The sequence below is a fragment of the Cryptosporidium ubiquitum genome, assembly GCF_001865345.1.
Source record: "Cryptosporidium ubiquitum isolate 39726 chromosome Unknown contig_24, whole genome shotgun sequence".
Taxonomy (NCBI): domain Eukaryota; phylum Apicomplexa; class Conoidasida; order Eucoccidiorida; family Cryptosporidiidae; genus Cryptosporidium; species Cryptosporidium ubiquitum.
In genome coordinates this window covers 59,485-79,218 of record NW_021639824.1, presented here as the reverse complement: position 1 = coordinate 79,218, position 19,734 = coordinate 59,485, and the positions used below count along the sequence as shown (strand labels likewise).

General features: G+C 31.3%; 8 protein-coding genes across 8 annotated transcripts; 3 read left to right on the top strand and 5 right to left on the bottom strand.

Annotated features, from left to right (window-relative positions):
- Nucleotides 1-24: 24 nt before the first annotated feature.
- On the bottom strand, nucleotides 25-809 carry cubi_03323 (EF hand domain-containing protein; the record flags this gene model as incomplete). The annotated part of the gene is made up of 4 exons (XM_029020336.1): nucleotides 25-117; nucleotides 168-349; nucleotides 448-583; nucleotides 753-809. 4 exons carry the CDS (start codon nucleotides 807-809, stop codon nucleotides 25-27), a joined length of 468 nt encoding a protein of 155 aa, XP_028874049.1.
- Nucleotides 810-1,035: 226 nt separating this feature from the next.
- Nucleotides 1,036-7,005, bottom strand: cubi_03322 (VPS13 like protein; the record flags this gene model as incomplete). The annotated part of the gene is made up of 1 exon (XM_029020335.1): nucleotides 1,036-7,005. The coding sequence occupies one exon, from the start codon at nucleotides 7,003-7,005 to the stop codon at nucleotides 1,036-1,038; it is 5,970 nt and encodes a 1,989-aa protein (XP_028874048.1).
- Nucleotides 7,006-7,635: 630 nt separating this feature from the next.
- Nucleotides 7,636-9,705, bottom strand: cubi_03321 (uncharacterized protein; the record flags this gene model as incomplete). The annotated part of the gene is made up of 1 exon (XM_029020334.1): nucleotides 7,636-9,705. The coding sequence occupies one exon, from the start codon at nucleotides 9,703-9,705 to the stop codon at nucleotides 7,636-7,638; it is 2,070 nt and encodes a 689-aa protein (XP_028874047.1).
- A 351-nt stretch (nucleotides 9,706-10,056) lies between these two features.
- cubi_03320 (clathrin coat assembly protein AP50) lies at nucleotides 10,057-11,634 on the top strand (the record flags this gene model as incomplete). Its single annotated transcript, XM_029020333.1, has 1 exon — nucleotides 10,057-11,634. The coding sequence occupies one exon, from the start codon at nucleotides 10,057-10,059 to the stop codon at nucleotides 11,632-11,634; it is 1,578 nt and encodes a 525-aa protein (XP_028874046.1).
- A 69-nt stretch (nucleotides 11,635-11,703) lies between these two features.
- cubi_03319 (uncharacterized protein) lies at nucleotides 11,704-12,222 on the bottom strand (the record flags this gene model as incomplete). The annotated part of the gene is made up of 1 exon (XM_029020332.1): nucleotides 11,704-12,222. The coding sequence occupies one exon, from the start codon at nucleotides 12,220-12,222 to the stop codon at nucleotides 11,704-11,706; it is 519 nt and encodes a 172-aa protein (XP_028874045.1).
- Nucleotides 12,223-12,868: 646 nt separating this feature from the next.
- On the top strand, nucleotides 12,869-13,246 carry cubi_03318 (RING finger domain-containing protein; the record flags this gene model as incomplete). The annotated part of the gene is made up of 1 exon (XM_029020331.1): nucleotides 12,869-13,246. The coding sequence occupies one exon, from the start codon at nucleotides 12,869-12,871 to the stop codon at nucleotides 13,244-13,246; it is 378 nt and encodes a 125-aa protein (XP_028874044.1).
- A 567-nt stretch (nucleotides 13,247-13,813) lies between these two features.
- cubi_03317 (uncharacterized protein) lies at nucleotides 13,814-15,496 on the top strand (the record flags this gene model as incomplete). The annotated part of the gene is made up of 1 exon (XM_029020330.1): nucleotides 13,814-15,496. One exon carries the CDS (start codon nucleotides 13,814-13,816, stop codon nucleotides 15,494-15,496), a length of 1,683 nt encoding a protein of 560 aa, XP_028874043.1.
- A 77-nt stretch (nucleotides 15,497-15,573) lies between these two features.
- On the bottom strand, nucleotides 15,574-19,278 carry cubi_03316 (uncharacterized protein; the record flags this gene model as incomplete). Its single annotated transcript, XM_029020329.1, has 1 exon — nucleotides 15,574-19,278. The coding sequence occupies one exon, from the start codon at nucleotides 19,276-19,278 to the stop codon at nucleotides 15,574-15,576; it is 3,705 nt and encodes a 1,234-aa protein (XP_028874042.1).
- Between the last annotated feature and the right edge of the window lie 456 nt (nucleotides 19,279-19,734).

Here is a 19,734-nt window from a genome sequence, read left to right as displayed (position 1 = left end):
TTCTCTAACCCTCCTAATAAAAACTTACATTTTCAAAAACTCTTCTTCTGTTAAAAATGTTAACCTATTTGCATCTGGAATATCTGAAATGTTCAAAAGTTCTTGAAAACCTTCCTCCTATAATAAGGTTTAATTTAAAACATTTAAGCCAATTTATTTGAACTTACTGTTAGTTTTTCTCCAACATTACACAAAATATGCTTCAAATCACTAACCAGAACCTTACCGTTTCCATATCTGTCCAAAACGTTAAAGGCAGTTCTCAATTCCTCTTTATCAGGTTTCAACATAACTTTATGGGATACTAAGTCGAGATAAGTCTGAAAATCAATTTCCTTTGAACCAAGTCCTAGTAATTAAACAAAATTGTATGAAGATTAATATTGAAATATTTAAAGTCAAAATGAACAATAATAATCTATTTGCTTCTGCTTAAAAGATACTTACCATGACATATCTTTTCAATTTCGTCCAATGACCAAATCTGCCCTGTTGCTCTTAATAGTACCAACAAACATTCTTTTGACACTAATCCATCAGCATTTCTATCTTGCCAATCAAAACATTCCTTCAACTCAATAGCCTAAGGACACAAAAAAAATGAGTTATTCAGTTTTCTAGTAAAATTAACAAATAAATTCAATGCTCCTCCAATATTGGGAAATAATTATTCACCGATAAAAAAGAAATTTTAGTAAATTATTACATTCCCACCTATCCACCCTTCTCTAAACTCACTCCGGGAAACTTACAAATTCAGGAGTTATATTCTTGGGAAGTTTGATCTTCTTCTTAATCACAGTTGACATTTCTACTTAATCATTTTATTTCCCTAATTTATTGATCACACTTTCTTCTCTCCACATAGCACTTGTTTAGGCGGGAAAAACATGCAATTTTCGCATTCATATGCATGCATTAGTGGTAGTATAAATAACTTATGTAGAGAATGAAAGAAGTAAATATTTGGTAATTATAAATTAATTATTAATGGATGGGCTATGTGTACTAGGATAAATTAGAACAAGCTAGCTATCAATTATTAAAGTTGAAACCTGACCTAAGAGAGATTGGAGGTTTTTTTTTTTTTGTTTGATTCGGCTGTTGATGAGGCAATGGTTTTACTTCAGTAATGTTCTCGCTATTTTTTGTTGGTTTGGCTTCTTTTTCTACGGTAACTTCACTGATTAGTGAAATTAGACCTGATTGTTTTTTGGCTTGAGGGTGGTTACTGTGGCTGTCTACCTTTGCTTCGCCAATAATAAGCTGGTGGCCATCACTATTTCTATGGCCATTAGATTCCGTATCTTTGATTAAAACAAGTTTGCTAGACTTTCTTCTAGTCACAAAATTTCCACTAATAGTGTTAACCTCTGTTGTTGTCTGGTTTTCATAGAAATGGAAAGGTTTAATATGAACGTTGTTAGGCTGAGAAAGATGATGATTTCCGTTTGTATCTGAATGTCTTTCTCTGATTGGATATGATTGAGTATTAGTAGTAATTGCCTGCTCCAATGTAATAGGAATCTTAGTAGTTTCTGAAGAAGTAGAGACAACGTCCGAAGCAGGAATGTGTGTAGAAACAGGAAATTGAGATTGGTATGGACAAGAGTATGCGGACAAGGTTGGAGATACAAACGGAGACGGAATCTGAGCTGGTGAAATTGATGGAGATATTGAAGGTGATACTAACGGAGATGCAACTCTGGCAGAAACTGGGGATGGAGCTCTATCAGGGATAGGAGCTGAAGCAATGCACTGGGTGCCTCCTTCTGGACTGGAGATATTAATAGAAGAGTCCATGGATTCCCGAGTCTTCACTTTTAACCTTTTTTCCTCCTCCTCCTTTTCTTTTTCCCCTCCTTCCTCCTCCCTCTTTTCTTCCTTCTTTTCTTTCTGGGTTTGAAGTCTAGTATCAGACCTCTCATCCAAACTTAGGGTAAATTCTTTCAGTAGTATATTATTAGTATCTGGCAATTCTTCGCATTGAAGCCTCAAGATCTGGTCAGTAAAGCTTGTTAAAGAATGCCTAGAGATGTGATCAAACTTATAACCCTTGAATAAGTTTATAATGGCAATAATATTTCCATACCTGTCAGAAATTAGATTTTTGAATCTTAAGTAAAGCCTAATTATACTAGTTATATTTTGCTGGGTATCGAATTTCATCTGAAACCCTCTAAAGTATAATCTATTAATATTTCCACGTAATTTGTCAATAATTGTCCCAATCAAAATAGTCTGAGGTTCCACTGAAAGCTTAAAAGAGGTTGATAAATCAAATGAAACATTTTCTTCTCTTTCATCAATACTCCTCTCCGCGAATATATCCCCATCTATTTGACGGAAATATTCTATTGATTCATTTAACATATATAACTCCACTGCAGGTAATTTTATTGAAATCCTTACATGCACCTTATTTAATAGTGAGTTAATCTTATTCCAATCTCTTCTATTCATCTTATTAATTGCATTATATTTATTTAATGATAAATTAAAAGGATGACACAGAAGTAACTCAAAATTATTCTCCTCTTTGAAGGTTTCTTTCACTACTCCCTCTTGCACTAATCCACGAATTCTGTCTGTTATTGGAAATGCTCCAAGTCCTTTGTACTGACTCCAAATAGTTAATAAGCATACCTGAACCAACTTCATGATCTCACCACGGATATTGTCAAGAAGTTGCTCATTAAGTACTAAAGTTACTTCTGTTAAATTAATATCCACTTTTAAGTAAAAAGGTAACTTAAATGCAAAACTTAAGTTTGATTCTCCATTTCCTCTAACTTCTCCCTTATTTTCTTTACTCGAAGAATTATTTGGAGGCAACATTACCAAACTTAAATAATTCCACCTTCTCATATATCTACTTAGCCCATTTGTATAACCACTATTCGGTGCCATTTGTGTAGGTACCGTATTCATATTTTCACTTTTGGTACCATTAATACCCGTTCCTAATTTCATACTAGGACTTGACTCATCGTTCAATTCTGAGTTATTAGTCTTTAAAGTATCAAAAGAGCTCGAAATTGCTGTAGAAATCATTCCTGATCCATTTGAACTGATACTTATTCCTTTTGGGTCTTCAAACCTCACAGTCTTAGAGGATGTCATACTTCCTATTCTCCCACTTCCCATTATATATGACGAAAACGTACCACTCTGAGTTTCATCCACGTAATGAGTTAAGGAGGGAGAACTATCATACTCATTCAAATTTGACGAATTTCTTCTATTTGGAGTTTGGATCCTATTTCCATCAATTCCTCCTTCTCCAATTTTGCTTTCAAAATGGCTATTTGCTTGACTTCCTCCCATCACTCCAGGTAATTCTCCTAATTTTGAACCAGACCCAGACATGGGCCCAGATTCACCTACAACACTTGACGCATTCCCTTTATTTTGTGCATAGAATGATGAGGAGTCGGCACTGGAATTTTGTCTCTCGTTACACATTGAAAATATCACAATCTGATCATCTCTGATCATCTTCCTGTTTACTGATCTATCTGATTTGATGCTAGAAATGAACTCTCTCATCATGTTGCTATCATTATAATTCCAAACCACCAACTCCATCCTCTTAAAGCAAGAACTTATTCTCAAGCTTGTGCAAGTATTCATGTTAAACCCTAAACTAGTTATCACTATCCCAAAAAGCTTCCTAGGGGTAAATGAACTTGTTGCCGGATCAATATTCCTTTCATGGTGGTTTTTACTGAAATATCGCATTAAAGAGTGATAATTTCTCTTTATTCCGCTTATGTCATTTGTAGTATTAGCATTATATCCTGTGTCTCCCAAAGTTACATCTCCGGTACCTGTTATATTTTTATTACCCACATTATTCCCGGTACTCCCAAAAGAATTTTTATTTTCACTAACCAAATGACAGATATTAATTTCAAATTTAGGAATACAAAACCCAATGATTTTATTTGAAATGATCTTGGGAAGGCTAATTCCAGGACCAGCCAAATCACTTAGCCATTCAGGAACATTAGAAGATCCTTTAAATACATTTGGAAGCTTTTTCTCAAACTTAAAAGCCTCCTTCTTAACTGATGAATTGTTTATTATACTTTCTTCTTCAACCATTTCATTGGACTCAATACTTGAGTGTTCTTTATTTCCTTGATTTATACCAGTACCAGATTTACTTAAATTTGATATTTCAATCCTATTAGTATGATTTCTTTCTCCATGATCTATATCATTCCTGCTCTCATTCTTTTCAAACTTACTCAAGGAAGATGGAAATGGCAAAGATGATGACCGTTCTTGATCTCTCTCAGAAACTGATACCTGTTGATTCTTTGGTTTTGCCATGGTTACGTTTTTAACTCCCATGGACATATCCATGCCTTCCATTGGATATGATTCTGTTGTCTGCGAGGAAACCAAAGTTGAAAAGCAAAGAGAATCACTTTTCATTGAAATACTAAACAACTTGTTCATCTGTTGGAAGTCCAAGTGATAACTCAAGTTCATTAATTGGCTGATCTCTATAGTCTCAGAAATTGCTAAAGGGAAAGCTTCAAAATAATCATCATAGAATCTTCCCCATAAATGTAACCTAAGCCTAATTGCATGCCAATCATGCTTTTTCATTAGAAATCTGGGATTCAAGCTTACACCAAAGAAGTCTGACAAAATCTCAGTTTCAAATAAACCCCTCTTAAAGACTCCTGATCCAAAAATGACATATGGATGTCTTTCTATGTTTTCTTGTATCAAATTAGATATTTGAGCAGGTACTCCTGCAGAAATTCCTGAGGGTAGCCCAAACTCAAAGACAGATCCCCCATTCAATAGTAATGACTTAAATTGAAGACTTTCCTTAATACGTTTACTCAATTCGTTGTCTTGTGTTATTCTCTTAATGAAATTTGTATAACTTTCCCTTAAGCTGCTTATCAATTCCCATAAAGATGACTCAGTCTGAATATGAAGACCGTAGGCCAATAAAGTTAAGATATTTTTTGTTTTAATGTCCATATTATGATCTGCCCCAGAAAACATATCTGTAACTTTTTTTTGCTTATTTTGGAATGTCGAACTGTTTTGAAACAAAGCAAACTCAATCTCAAACTCACGTTCAGCCAAAATATGCCACTGAGATACCACCCAGTAAGAGTGGTGTTGTAATACAGCCAGTATACATCTCATGTCATCACTCTTCTCGGATACCTTTTGTAATATTTCAACATCATATTGCCAATATCTACTCAAATGATTAATCATTTGAGAATTTAGTCCAAAAAAAGATGACAAATTTGAATCCAAGAATGAAATTGGAGATCCTATACCTTTAGCATATTCGTCCATCTTTACTGTTTCAGCATTCCCATTTTTCCCGCCAAAAGTGCATGCACCATATTCATTATTACGGTTTCTGTGAATAATAGTTCCAGAATCAGAGACAGGTTTTTGACCATTAATCATGAATTCGATCCATTTCCATTTTTTGATAATTTTGATATATCTTTTTCTTTCAATCCTGTAATTGATTTCATCTTTAAGACTATTGTGTTTACTGTCTTTATATTTGATGTTTCTGTAATATTTAAGACTGAAGATCCACCAGTCTCTACAAATAGCTCTAACTTCAGCTGGTGTCTTTCCACTACCAGGTCTTTCAATTGGTCTAAACCTCCTTACTTGAGTCCAAAATTGAAATTGGTTATACAAAGTTACGAACCTAACCAATCCGTGAATCATTTGTGGATAAATATTCATTTCAAATCCACTTAGAATATTTATATTCAGCAGTGTAGCAATATTAGAGCCAGTATAGTAATCGTTCAAGTAGTCTTTTGCTATATATTTGTTATTCTCATTATTTGTATTTTTGGAAGAAGAAGAAGATGAGGAATCTTGAGAAGATATTGGTTCAGATGAAGAGTTTTGGGCGAATTGGCCATTATTATGTCCACCTTTTTCAGCGGAAATTTTGTGAATGAACGGATTTACAAACCCAAACTGAGCAGAAACATTAAGATTGGAAATTATTCTGGTATGATACTGCAAATTGGAGTTTACGAGATTCTGGATATCATCAATAGTTACTGCTGAAAACACCCCAAACTTATCATTTGAAGCCTCAGTTTGCTCCAGTAATGAGACAGGAATAAATGGAGCAGACTCATCATCCCAGAAAGCACTTAAACCTTTAATTTTAATACTAAAAATACCTCTGGGATCTGCATTCGAATTATTAATAGAAAGAGGATGCTGTTGTTTGTCTACGTTAGTTTGATCAATATTAGAATCTGGATTACTTTTTGAAACAAATTCAACTTGTTCTTTCTCGTCGGTTGGCCACTGAAACTCCCAACAGTTTCTGGCAGGATTAATTGTAACAGAGTTAATGTGTATTCCAGCTGACATTGGGTGATAACTATCCAATACATCATCTTCATAACGAATATATAGGTTTCTAATACTTAGAGACAAATCAGGGACATACCTAAAAAGCCATCTAAGTAATGCATTCAACCCTTCTTTACTTGAAGAATTGAAATTGAATATACCTTCTGAAGATTCCCCTTTTTGGGATCCTAAATTTTCCCCGAAGTTATCATTATTATATCTGATTGTTTGAATATGCTTAAAAAGCTCAACCAAACCAAATACATTGTCCATTGAATTCCTTATTACATCTTCATATGATTTATAAGCTAAATTTGGGCCTACAATTAATACTACCCCTTCAACTTCCATTACAAGCTTTGATTGAGCTAGCAAAACCTGAATACTTGCTCTTCTTATATGTCCATACTTAAGTCTGAAGGGTATATCTAAAGAATACCATTCATTGGAGAATGCTCTTGTATTAAACATTACGTCCCTTAAATTCACTTGGTCTAAAAACCCACTCAACCAAATGCTTTCCGGCAAATTAATAAAATAATTCAGTAAGTTTTCATTGATTCTCCTCAATACACTCTCCACCAACATTTGGGTTGAACCCACTACCAGTTCTCTTAAAGACATTTCGAACTGATAACATATCAAACTAAAATTCCTGAAAAAAACTTTTTTAAGCTAGAGCAAAATCATGGAAGCTCACTGTATTCCCAAAACTATTCCAATTCTGACTTCTAACAATTAGGCCCAATATTCAAATTTTATATTTGGTCTAAATAATACAAATAACTGTTTATTATTATGTGTGGTTTTTGGCGCCATATTTTTTTTGTAATTTGTGGTTGGGGGATTATCTTTAATTCTAATAAACTCTCAAGTAGAACCTAATTTAATTTTTTAAAAATTTCAAAAATTTCTCTTTTTTCTTTTTTCACTAGAAAGGAAAGAAACCAAGCAAAATAAACGCTTTTTGTAAAACATATTTAAGCAAAGAAATTCTCCTTTGCTCTGTGTAACTTGTTTCACTATTATTTATTGATCTAAAAATTATATACCGGCAATTTGTTCCACATAAATGCATGCAACGGTATTGCCACCAAGTTAAATAAATGTGCAAATTTGCACTTAAACACGTAATTTGCATGGAATAAAACAAACAGAAAAATAATGAATAAAATAATTCATAAATATAATTCTTTTAAAAATAACATGTTTTTATCTTGAAAAAAATAATATTAATCAAAATTTTTAATTGAACTACATTATAATTGGCCAGATAGATACATCCATATTATTATTGAAATTATTGCTATTAATATTAAAGTTATTATCATTGTTATTGGCGTTATTGGATTCAGAGTAATGTTTCACCAAAACTTGGCTAAAAAGTTTTAAAGATTTAAATGGCCTAAACAAAAACATTGTAATTAGTAAAATACTATAATCTATTATAGAATCAAAAATTGTATAAATCCAATCATCGAACCCATTTGGCTGGAGTGTGAATACTCTACATAAAAATAAGATTGAAGGCTTGAGAATAAAAATTGCAAAAACCCACTTGAAATTTGAATAGGCTTCCCATTTATTGTAAAGAATCCCAAGTCTTGGTGAAATTGACTGATCGGAGATTGTATTTTGAAGAAGAGTTGTATTAATATTAGTTGCTATAATTATACACAATGACGCTACTGCTTGAAATATATACCTTGAAATTTGAAAAATACCTAAAATTACTTCAAAAACTCCCAAGTAAAAAAGAAGTGTAAAGAAGCCTATTAATAACTTTGCCTCCATAGAAAGTAAGTTATCTCTTAATACTCTCCAACCAAGTGATATTAATAACATATACATTATAAACAAAGTTTCATAGCTTCGGGTTAAAATTCTGGGAATAAACCAAGATGAGAATTTTACATTACCAAATTGTGTAAATTCAATTATGTTTAATTTATCAAAATATAGACAAATTGGTTTAATTGTCAATAATAACAAACCAATTATTTGAAGACTATTAAATCTAATGTATATAACACTTCCGTAAGTCTGTACCAGAGACTGGTTACTATATATTGAATATATTAAATAACCCACAATTGTAGCTATATATAACGTCAACATAAAATCTGCCACAAAATGATCCATTCTTCTTTCAAATGAAAGATGATTTAATGGAAATGGATTTTTCGTGATTACTTTTCCTTTAATATGAAGCGGAATTCTATCTCCATTTACTACTAATAATGTATATCTATCCAATTTTGGAACTCTGTATTCAAGTCTTAGTTTACCTTCTTTAATCGGGATTCTCAATACACTTCTAATATAAGAACTTATATTGAATCTTGGGTAAATTGATGAAAATGAAAGCAGGGCCAGATCTTGGATTGGAGAATGGTTTAATGATGTTAGTTGTTCACTGTTTAATAGTAAAAGAAATACATTTTTTAATTCTTTTCTTGTTAAATTATTATCATCAGTAACTACTTTTTGAGTATTCCAGTAATCAAGAGAAGCTGTTTGATAAGAAATATCTTTACTCAAATTATTCTTTAAATTCTTTTTTTTTGGGTCTAATGTAGTTATCTTAGAATTAATTAAATTGCTTGAGTATGAAGCATTTCTTAAAATTTCTGATAAGCAATCCAAACATCTTTTTTCTATTGATTTTGAAACACTTTTTGGCATAATATAGTGTATTAAACTTCTCCAATATAATATTAATTGTCTAATTAATCTCTTCAGAACTATTATTACTCTCTCATTTCTCCACTTTATACCAATAAAAATGTCATTTGAATTTGCAATATTCAAATCTCCAACAAGTCTATTAACTTCCTCCAATTTCAACGAAAACATACAAACCATTGGAAGATCTTCAAATCTCATTAGAGGGACTCCAGTCGCTAATAACTGTTTTTTATTCATCTTAAATATTTGATTTTGTTTATTTATCATTTCTTTATTACTATTTTTTAAGATATTTTCTCCTGTCTCATTTTTTAATCTTATATACTCAGTCTCAGGATTATTTTTGGAATCTTCTACACTTTTCTCATCAGGATACTCCCAAAAATCAAATTCTAGATCTAAACTTATTATTGAACCAGACATTAATCCATATGAATACCTTGTTGGCTCATTGATGCTCTGAGATAAAATGTTTGGAGATTTAATCAACCAAATATAAGCATTTGCCCCACTTGGAGTCCTTGAATCAATTTTTTCTACAATGCATCTTACATACACAATACCCACTTGCAAAATTAATAGTACATGTAATATCTTTTTAACAGTAAAAAGAATTTTTCTGTTAAATCTGCTCATCACTATTTTTTACAAAATTATTCATAAATTAACTCACTATGAATTAAATCTTTACTGAATACTATCTTTTATATTCAACTTTTTCATCCTATTTCCTTATCAAAATTTTTTCCTTGCAATTAATGCACTAATTTATTTCGAGTACCGTGTGTTGCCGCCATAATCTGGCGCCAAATGTGTTATAATTTATTATACCGGCATATGTTATTTTGTATGTAATTTCGAAAAAAAAAACCGAAGAAATTTAAGAGTGAGGTTGAATTTACTCAAAGAAAAAAGGCATTGTAATGAAATAAATTCAAGTTAATTTGCTATTTTTTGCAGTGTTTTTTACAGAAAGAGAGGGAAGTAATGATAAGCCAGTTTTTAATCCTAAATGTGAGGGGAGATACAATAATATTTAGGGATTTTCGTCAGGAGAAAAGTTTAAGTGAAAACCTTGCTAAAATCCAAGATGTGTTTTATAAAAAAATCAAGCAGGGTAACAACGAGGAGCCCACAACTATTTACTTTGAGGAACAAATTTATATATATCTACGCCAAAGTGGGCTTTTCTTTGTGTTAACTAGCTATTATGATGTGAGTCCAACATACATTATTGAACTTTTATATAGAATAATAAAGCTAGTCAGGGATTTCTGTGGGACAGTTAATGAGGATTCAATAAGGCGAAATTTCATTCTTGTTTATGAATTAATTGACGAAATCATTGACTTTGGATACCCCCAAATAGTTAACACTAACCAACTTAAATATTGTGTATACAACGAAACAAAAGTATTAAGCAGTGAGAATTTCAATAGGAGGAATGATATATTTGGTACAAATCAAATACTTGGATTAACTAATACTGTATCTGGAGGTTTATCTATGCTTCCAATTGGGATCCTTCCAACTTCAAGTGGCAAAGGTATACAAAACCATGGTAATTCTTTAAATAGTACAAGCAATTTCAATGGTCCGAAGACTATTTCTAGCAATGCTTCTCAGAGGCCAATTAATCCAATGAGTACTGTTTCCAATAATTCTGCAGAAAGTAAGGTAATGACTTTTCTTGGAAATGCAGCTCCATGTTTTGATAGAAATAATGAAGTTTTTGTAGATATATTTGAAAGAATTAGTTTGGTCTTAAACCATTTGGGTGAAATTTCTCGTTTCAATATTGAAGGAGGAATTCTAATGAAAAGCTATCTTATAGGCCAACCAGAGCTTACTTTAGGGTTCTCTAATAATATCATTTTGAAAGAAGACGACGAATTAAATTTTTCAGAACCTAGTAACCTCCTTAAAGATGGTTCAAGTACTATAATTGATGATTGTAATTTCCATGAAAGTGTTAATGTAAATGAGTTTCTAAACGACAAAGTTCTCACATTAAAACCCCCAGAAGGGGAAATTATTGTAATGAACTATAGAATCTCAAAAGGTGCATTAAAAGTACCTTTTAAGTTTACAACTTTGATTGAGGTTTCCGGTGATGCTAAGAGAATCTCTTCCAAATTTGATTTTGTCATTAAACTCAAGGTTGATATACCTGAGACATCTTTCGCTACAAACCTTACTATGGTATGTCCATTACCAGAAAAAACCAATACAGTTTCTTTAGAAACTATTCATCCTCTCGTACCAATCCAGCAATCTTCTCAATATGATGATAAATGCCAGAGGATTATTTGGAAAATTAAGAAGATTCATGGTGGTACGGAAGTTGCTCTAAAGTCAAAATTATCCTTTTCTTTTGAAACTGACTCAATTTCTATAAGAAAAATAGTTGGTCCTCTTTTCCTGAACTTTGAGATTCCGATGTTTAACCTTTCTAACATACAAGTCAAGTATCTTAAAATTTCAGAAAAAAATGGTCAACAAAATAACTATAGGTGGGTAAGATATGTTACTCAGTCTAATTCATATATTTATAGGCTATTTTAGATTAAAGCTAATTAACTAAATTTTGAAGTATAGTAAATATAATAATTATTTAAATACTATTTAACCTTTTCAATTCTTCTTCTTTTTAAAACTTGCCTCATATGCTCCTTTAATTGAGTCTTTAATAACAGGAATAGATACCTGTCTTTTTTCGGTACCGGGTTCAATTGTCTCATTCACCTGACTTTTACTATCAATATTCATGTTAATATTAGTTGTATTAATAATCTCAACATCCCTACTGTTCGTCATATTTCCGTCCCCCATAATACTCAAAACCGGTATTTCTTCTCCTGGATAGTATTTACGTCTATTTCCTGGGCCCATATATCCTGCAATACTACTTATAGATTCTGATCTAAAGTCTATAGAAGCATTTCTGTTTTTCTGTGGAAAAATTGCATTCTTACTTTCCGGATACAAAAATGCATTCAATGGGATTTCTTTCTGTACATAGATACCTTCTCCTATTTCTCTCAGAGCATTAGACTTTTCAATGTTTCTATTTAACTCTAAAGTATTCTTAATTAATAATCTCTTGGCTGTACGAAACCTTCTCTTTACCTTGCTTCTCAAGCTTTTTGCCATGATTACTTAATCACCTGCTTCTTAATTCAAACAATATACAGTTTATTAAAAATTCTTGTTTTTAAATTCTTCTGAATTATATTTATCTCCAGGAACCTCAAAGGAACAAAGAAGAACAAGTATAATCAGCTAAGCTTATTTAATTATAGAATAATTCAAATTCTATGACTTCTGGCCCAGGTTGGATTAAATTAATACTATTTGCAAAAATTGGAATTCTATCAGTGAATACTGATTTATTTACTGCTTTCCTAAGTTGAATTTTATTAATTTGAAAAAAAAAATAATATATAAATATTGTCCTTAATGACATTAATTTTTAGGCGGTTTTTCTGATGACCGCCCTAATTGTGGCGGCAATCCCTGCAATATTAATAATCAAAATGTGGGAAAATGATTATTCTAGAAAAGAAAAAAGTTAAATAGAATTTTAATAATAAAAAATTGCTTGGAGAAAAGGAAGAGTAAATTTTTTTAAAAAAAGAAGTAATATAATGCAAATTTAGAAAAATTTGACGTTATTGTTTTATCTTTGTGCATAAATATCACTTTTCCTTTCTCAAGTGAATAAAAGAACCCCTTTATTATAATACAAATAATCTTTTAGTAAATATATATATATATATATATTCATATTAGTATAAAAATGGATGTGAGAAGCTCTGAGCAAATAAAGGAGGAGATGAGAGATCAAAAAATCGAAGAGAATACTATAAATAACAATGTAGCAAATAGCCAAGAACCTGGTAAGAAGAGATTCGAAATAAAGAAATGGAATGCAGTCGCACTTTGGTCATGGGATATTGTAGTAGATAACTGTGCTATTTGCAGGAATCACATTATGGACTTGTGTATTGAATGCCAAGCTAATACAGGATCTGCTCAAAAAAGCGAAGAATGCACAGTAACTTGGGGACAATGCAATCACGCATTTCACCTGCACTGTATTTCTAGATGGTTAAAAACAAGAAATGTGTGCCCTTTAGACAATACAGAATGGGTTTTTCAAAAACAAGGAAGGTAATTATTACATTGTATCATAATTACTTTAATATTCTAATATTCCTTTTAAATTCAGTTATTTATAATTATAATTTTTATCTATATTATTTTTTTCAAATATTTAGAATAACATTTATTTATTTATTTTCTTTGCATTTGGAAAATAGTAATACATTACGTGTGAATTATCAATTTTTTCCCCAATACCGGTATATAAACTGTATGTGGAAATTGCCAAATTTGCATGTTTTTTCTTTTTTTTTTAATATTCATATATGAATGATAAAAAATTAATTAATATAGATTTTTTTAATTTAAATTTCTGATATTTGAATAAAGTAAACAGGGAAAGAGGAATTAAAAAAAAAGTCCAATAACAAATAACTCCCGAATTCGAGTTGAGAAATGATTAAATTTTTATTTGAAATTATTTAAAGGAGAATGATGTGCAGTCTTTATAATTATCTCTGCTGTATTATACCAAATTCAATGGATGAAGTTTAATTTAAGTGAAATTTAAAAAGAAAAATTTCGTCATTATAGTTAAACATACAATAACTTGACTAAACAATTATATTATCAAGGAAACATGACATCAATCAACCAGAGATTAGTTAAAATTTTAGCAAAAAGTAGCAAAAAACTTCAAAATATGAGAGTTGACAAAATAGGGTGTATTGGAGCTGGATACGTTGGTGGCCCAACTATGGCAATTATTGCATATAAATGCCCAAATCTTAAAATATATGTTTGTGATAAGAACGTGAAAAGAATACAAGAATGGAATTCGAGTACTCCTCCGATATTCGAACCCGGATTATTGGATGTATTAAAAAAAACACTAAATGTAAATTTGTTTTTTACTCATGAAGTTGACAAAGTCATTAAAGAATGTGATATCATTTTTATCTCGGTAAATACACCAACAAAAACTTATGGCAAAGAAAAGGGTAAAGCTCCTGACCTATCTATGATGGAAGATTGTTGCAGAACAATCTCCAGAATTTCTGAAACTAGTAAAATTGTTGTTGAAAAATCAACAGTGCCAGTAAAAACCTCGGACTCTTTATTAGAGGTGTTATACTCGTGTAGAACGAAAAAGGATGTGGATTTCACAGTTATTTCAAACCCTGAATTTCTAGCCGAAGGAACTGCTATTTCTGATTTAGAATTTCCAGATAGAGTTTTAATTGGAGGAAGAACAGATTCTGAAATTGGTAAGATAGGAATGGAAATATTGAAAACGATATACTTGAACTGGGTTCCTGAACAAAAAATTCTAATGATGAATGTTTGGAGTGCTGAATTAGCAAAGCTAGCTTCTAATGCATTTCTCGCACAGAGAATCTCATCAATCAATTCATTTTCAAGACTTTGTGAAATCACTGGTGCCGATATTACCCATATTTCACAGGCTGTTGGAAGTGATAAAAGGGTTGGAAATCAGTTTTTAACGTCATCCATTGGCTTTGGAGGAAGTTGCTTCAAGAAAGACGTTTTATGTCTTGCTTATTTATTTGACCATTTCAACTTAAAGAATGAAGCTGAGTATTGGAGGCAGGTGATTCACTTAAATGAAGTTCAAAAGACATCTTTTTCAACAAAAATTGTTGAATCAATGTTTAAATCTCTCAAGAACAAGAAAATATCTATACTTGGATTTTCATTTAAAAAAGACACTAATGATGTAAGGGAGACCCCTTCAGGCACTATTTGTTTCGAACTATTACGAGAGGGAGCAAATCTTACTATTTATGACCCCAAATCAAAAAATTCAGAGATCATTTCTGAATTAAGTAAGTATGGTATCCAGTGCATGCCTTATGAATGCAAACAGCAAGATCAAACTTTAGTTGCTTCTCAAGGAACTAAACAAACTCCTATAACCAACATAACAGATTACAACAATATTCAAATATCCCCAGAACTGCAAACAGCAATTCAGGGCTCTCATGCTCTGGTTTTCTGCACTGACTGGGATGTATTTAAGGATATCAACTTTCAACAAGCATTTAATAATATGGAAAAGCCTGCCTTCATTTTTGACGGAAGAAACTTCCTTCAGCACCATCAACTTTTCGAAATTGGATTTAATGTTTTCTCAATTGGAAGGCCTCCTTTAATCAATTCAAATTCTCAATCTAAATTGGAATTCCAATCATACTCTTCCTGCACTGCAACTAGTCATTATAAGATGCATGCAAATAACGGTATTTTTGGAAGTGGCGCCAAACATGATAATTACATGCATGAAAACAAACCATTAAATTAATAAAAAAAAAAAAGAAATCAAAAATCAAAAATAAACATTTAAGTCTAAGAACTTATCAAAGTTATTATGACTCGACTCTAAATATAAAAGTTATTAAAATCAATGTTTTGAGAATCTTCAGTAATAAATGGCTTATCAATATTTCGGATCATCAACTCCCCACATATCAAACAGTCATTATTTACCAAGTTTATTAATTGTTTAAATAATGAAGCCAAAACAGAATTTGAGGTTTGACCAATAATTGATATCATATTCATCTTTTTTTTGGATTTATTCATATTGAGATTCTTTCTTGATTGTTGGTAATCTAGAATATTTCTGGAAATCATCTTTGAATGTTTGTTACTGTCGTCAGATTTTAACTGAGATTTCATATTCCTATTATAATTCTTCATATATATTGTGGAATGCTTGCAAATGCCTTCTATAATCCTTGTTATTTTATTAATTTCATCATGATTCATCAGTGAAGTATACTTTAAAAGCATACATCCAAAGTGAAAACTATGGGAACAGGGAAACAATAAAATATTGGAATTCAAGTCGTCATTTAGGAATTTGTAATACTGGGTTTCATCAAATTCTGATTTATTATTTTCTTCAGTTTCAGTTCTATAATTGATTCCTGTTCCGGTATCTTTAAGCTTATTGTTTTGGTCTTTAGACTTTACCAGAAAATAATTAATTAGACTGCTAAAATGGATTTGGTCTAAGTGGTTAATTCTCAGAGAATGAGCAAACTCTCTGATATCTTCAAAGGTAAAACCCTGGTAATTAAATAAGCCTCTATAACATACAAAACAGATATCATTCTGGGGATCAATTACATTATAAGAAGTATGGCAAGAAAAAAGGTCTATCAAAAGGTTTTCTCTGGATTGCTTATAATTCTCGTATATTTTTGTTCTCTTAAGCAATAACTCATCAAACTGATTAATATTGTTTGAAATTACATTTGTCAAGAATGAAAGCTGAATGTCATCTGGAATCACCATTAATACATCACTTAAAGTTAAAATATACTTTGGGGAAGCAGCAAGAAGTTTTGTTAACCCTTGAATATCTCTATTGTATCCTAAAGGCTTAATCAAGTTCAAAATCCACTTCCTTCTTTGGTCATAACTCTCTATAAAGTTATAGATAATGTCTTTGGTAAGCTTCGTACTGTTTAGTTCTTTAAGGCAAACTGACATAGCAGAATCATAGAATCCTAATAAACAATATACATAAGCTTTAAGCTTCTTATATTGTTTTGTATTGCATATATTGAGAAGAAAAGAAAGATCAAACTCCATTTCAAGTTTTGCCTCTGATAAATTTGCATCATAAAGTGAACTTTCCATCTTGGCTTTGCTAAGTAAAGGAGTAATATAAGACAAAAGTAATTCTTCTCCTTCTTCAAGTTTTGAACATAAGATTGCCAATACATTCCAGATTGTTTTATTACCTTTCCAAGTATCTGTATGTAACATTAACTTAACTCTTGTTGATACTCTTTCCATTTCAGATTGGTTTCTTTGCTTACCATTCATATTAAGAAAATTCTCAATTAACAGAATCGCAAGCTTATCAAGTTCTTCTCTCTCATCCTTGGATTCAGAAGAATTCTTAGATTGAGATTCAATTGCATTCAGATTAAGCAAATATGGTAAAATTAAATTTACGTCAATTGAAGTAAAGGATGGTCTCTTAAGTAATGAAAGAAATCTCTTTGGATCTAAAAATGCCAGTATCGGAGAATATTGAATTAAAAGTTTATCCCTTTTAGATACGTTCCCTCCAATAGAAACAAAGATCTCGAAACATCTTCTAACTAAACTTGAATCCAATATTCCAAAACATATATATTCTTGTACCAATACATGCCAATCCCTTCTAAGATCTGAATAATATTGAATTGCAATTCTCCGATTATATTGGGTAAGTATCTGATAAACTTTTGTCTCAATTTCATCAATTTGGTATATCAACTTCAAAACTGAAATTAGACTTGAGTAATAACTATCCTCAATGTTTTTTTCTCCCTGAGAAAAAGATACAAATGAATTCAATTCTACTAGCCAGATGCTTAAAACAACAAACTTTAAGATAATTGTTTCATCTTGATAAACAGTACTTGTAGTAATTGGATCCTTATGGTTGGATTTTAGCTGGTGAAGTTTACAAGTCAAGTATACTATTAAGCCTTCCCAACATCCATTATAAATAAACATATTACAAATTTCATTAAATGAAAGTTCATCATCTATCGTGGATAAAAGCTGAGCTGCCTGCCTCACTTTCCCTTTCCTTAAAAGGTGAAAGAATTGAAGTCTCCTAATCATTGACTTCTTTTTTGATTTGAGTGTTGTACTAGAAATCTTTTCAGCACTAAGAAGAGCTTCCTCGTACATCCCAACATAAAGCCACTCTTTCCAAAATGTTCCTCCTTCATTAATGATATTAATTTTGTATATGTTATCATTGTTGTATCCCCAAATAAAGCTGATTCTGTCCAATATTTCTAATTCCTCCTTTTTGGAGTTACCTTTGAGAGTACTTAGATTATTAAAGTTGGATGAAAGTTCAACAGCCAAGGCTTTAATAGTTGAGATTCCTCCTCCGTCTCCAGATACTTTTAAATCTTGTATAACTTCTCCTCCTACTTCCAAATGCCCGGGAATACTCACAATAGAAACTTTGTAGACGCTTCTTGCAGTAATTGGAGAAATCATATCCAAGTAGTCTTCAAATAAAGCAATAATATGGTATCTGGAACACTCAACACTATTTGGAATCTTATTAGAATTTGAACAAAAATCATATTTCTTCAGTTTCCCAATATAATCACAAGCTTCTAAAATAGTGTGTTTACTTCTATTAACATAGTATATAGATATTTCTCTATTATTAATCCAAACTAGAAAGTGATAATTAGTTACCTCCAATAATCGTATTTTACTTGTTAGTGAGGCTGTCTCATTAGATCCTATTTCCAAACAGTACCGGGATGAATCTCCTAAATCATCATTTTTAACAAACAAATCTATGATCCTATTCTGTCCATACCATAAAAGCAATTTTGTTGGTGTTGAAACAGATACTATATATTGTAATTTATTCAAAGATGCTTCACTATTTTGCTCATCATTAAAGTCAGATTCCTTCATCCAAATTGAATCCAACATTACTCCTAAAATTGGAGTATTAGAGATCTCATGTAAAACTCTAATTACTGTGGAGCTGGATGATATATCAGGACCCAGAATTGTGGTCAAAATAGTCCCCTTTTTACACCCAATAATTACAGAAACTGCAGAGTTTCTTGAGGTCTCCCAGTTATTCCAAGCTACACTCAAAATAGAATAGTTACTCAATTTTTGGATATGTCTTGCTTTGACTTGTGTAGAATGTAAGTACCATGTCTCTCCAGTACTATGAACAATAAGTGCATGGTCCCCTGTCTGATCTACAAAAATCTGTGGTGTTTGGGAAGATTTTCCTTTGTCCAAATTCTCGAAATTGTTTCCAACTCCACTACCAAAACCTACTGGAGGCTCCAAAACTATTAAATTTGTTGTCACCTCATCCGGATTCCATCTTAACAACTGACCAGTAATCAAAGATATGTAAAATAAATTTCCACTTCTTACAACATGGTCTATTATGATTGGAAATTTTAAAGAATCCGTCTGTTTTAGTCTCATCACAACATTATCCCAAGAATTATCAAAACTATATAGCCGAGGCTGGATTGTAATTGAGTCCTCTTTTTTGTCATATCCATCTTCCTCTCTCATCTTCTACCCTTTCACACTGTTAGTGGTGTATTAATGTTACTTTGAGGGTGTGTGTAAATGTATCTTTGACAATATGAAAAATTATATAAAAGTCATCCCTTGAGAAATCTTTCATAAATAAACAACTTTAAGTAGCTTTCCAAATAAATACTCCAATACTCCAAAATTTCTTTCTCTTTCTCTAGTTCTCTCTTTGCCTAATTATTTTCTATGAAATAGAAATCAATGCTTTTATTTTGCTTGCCTTATTTCTATTAGCCTCAATTTGGCGCCAAATTGGAATTCATTCCTGCATATAAAACGTGGCGGAATTAGCAATATTTATTCAGCTGTAAAAAATTAGTGGAAATATATATATTTAAAAGACTAAACCTAAAGGTACAAAAACAGCAAGAAGAAACTGAAATTAAATATATATAAAATTTAAACTATCTTAACCTAACTTAAACCTTTAAC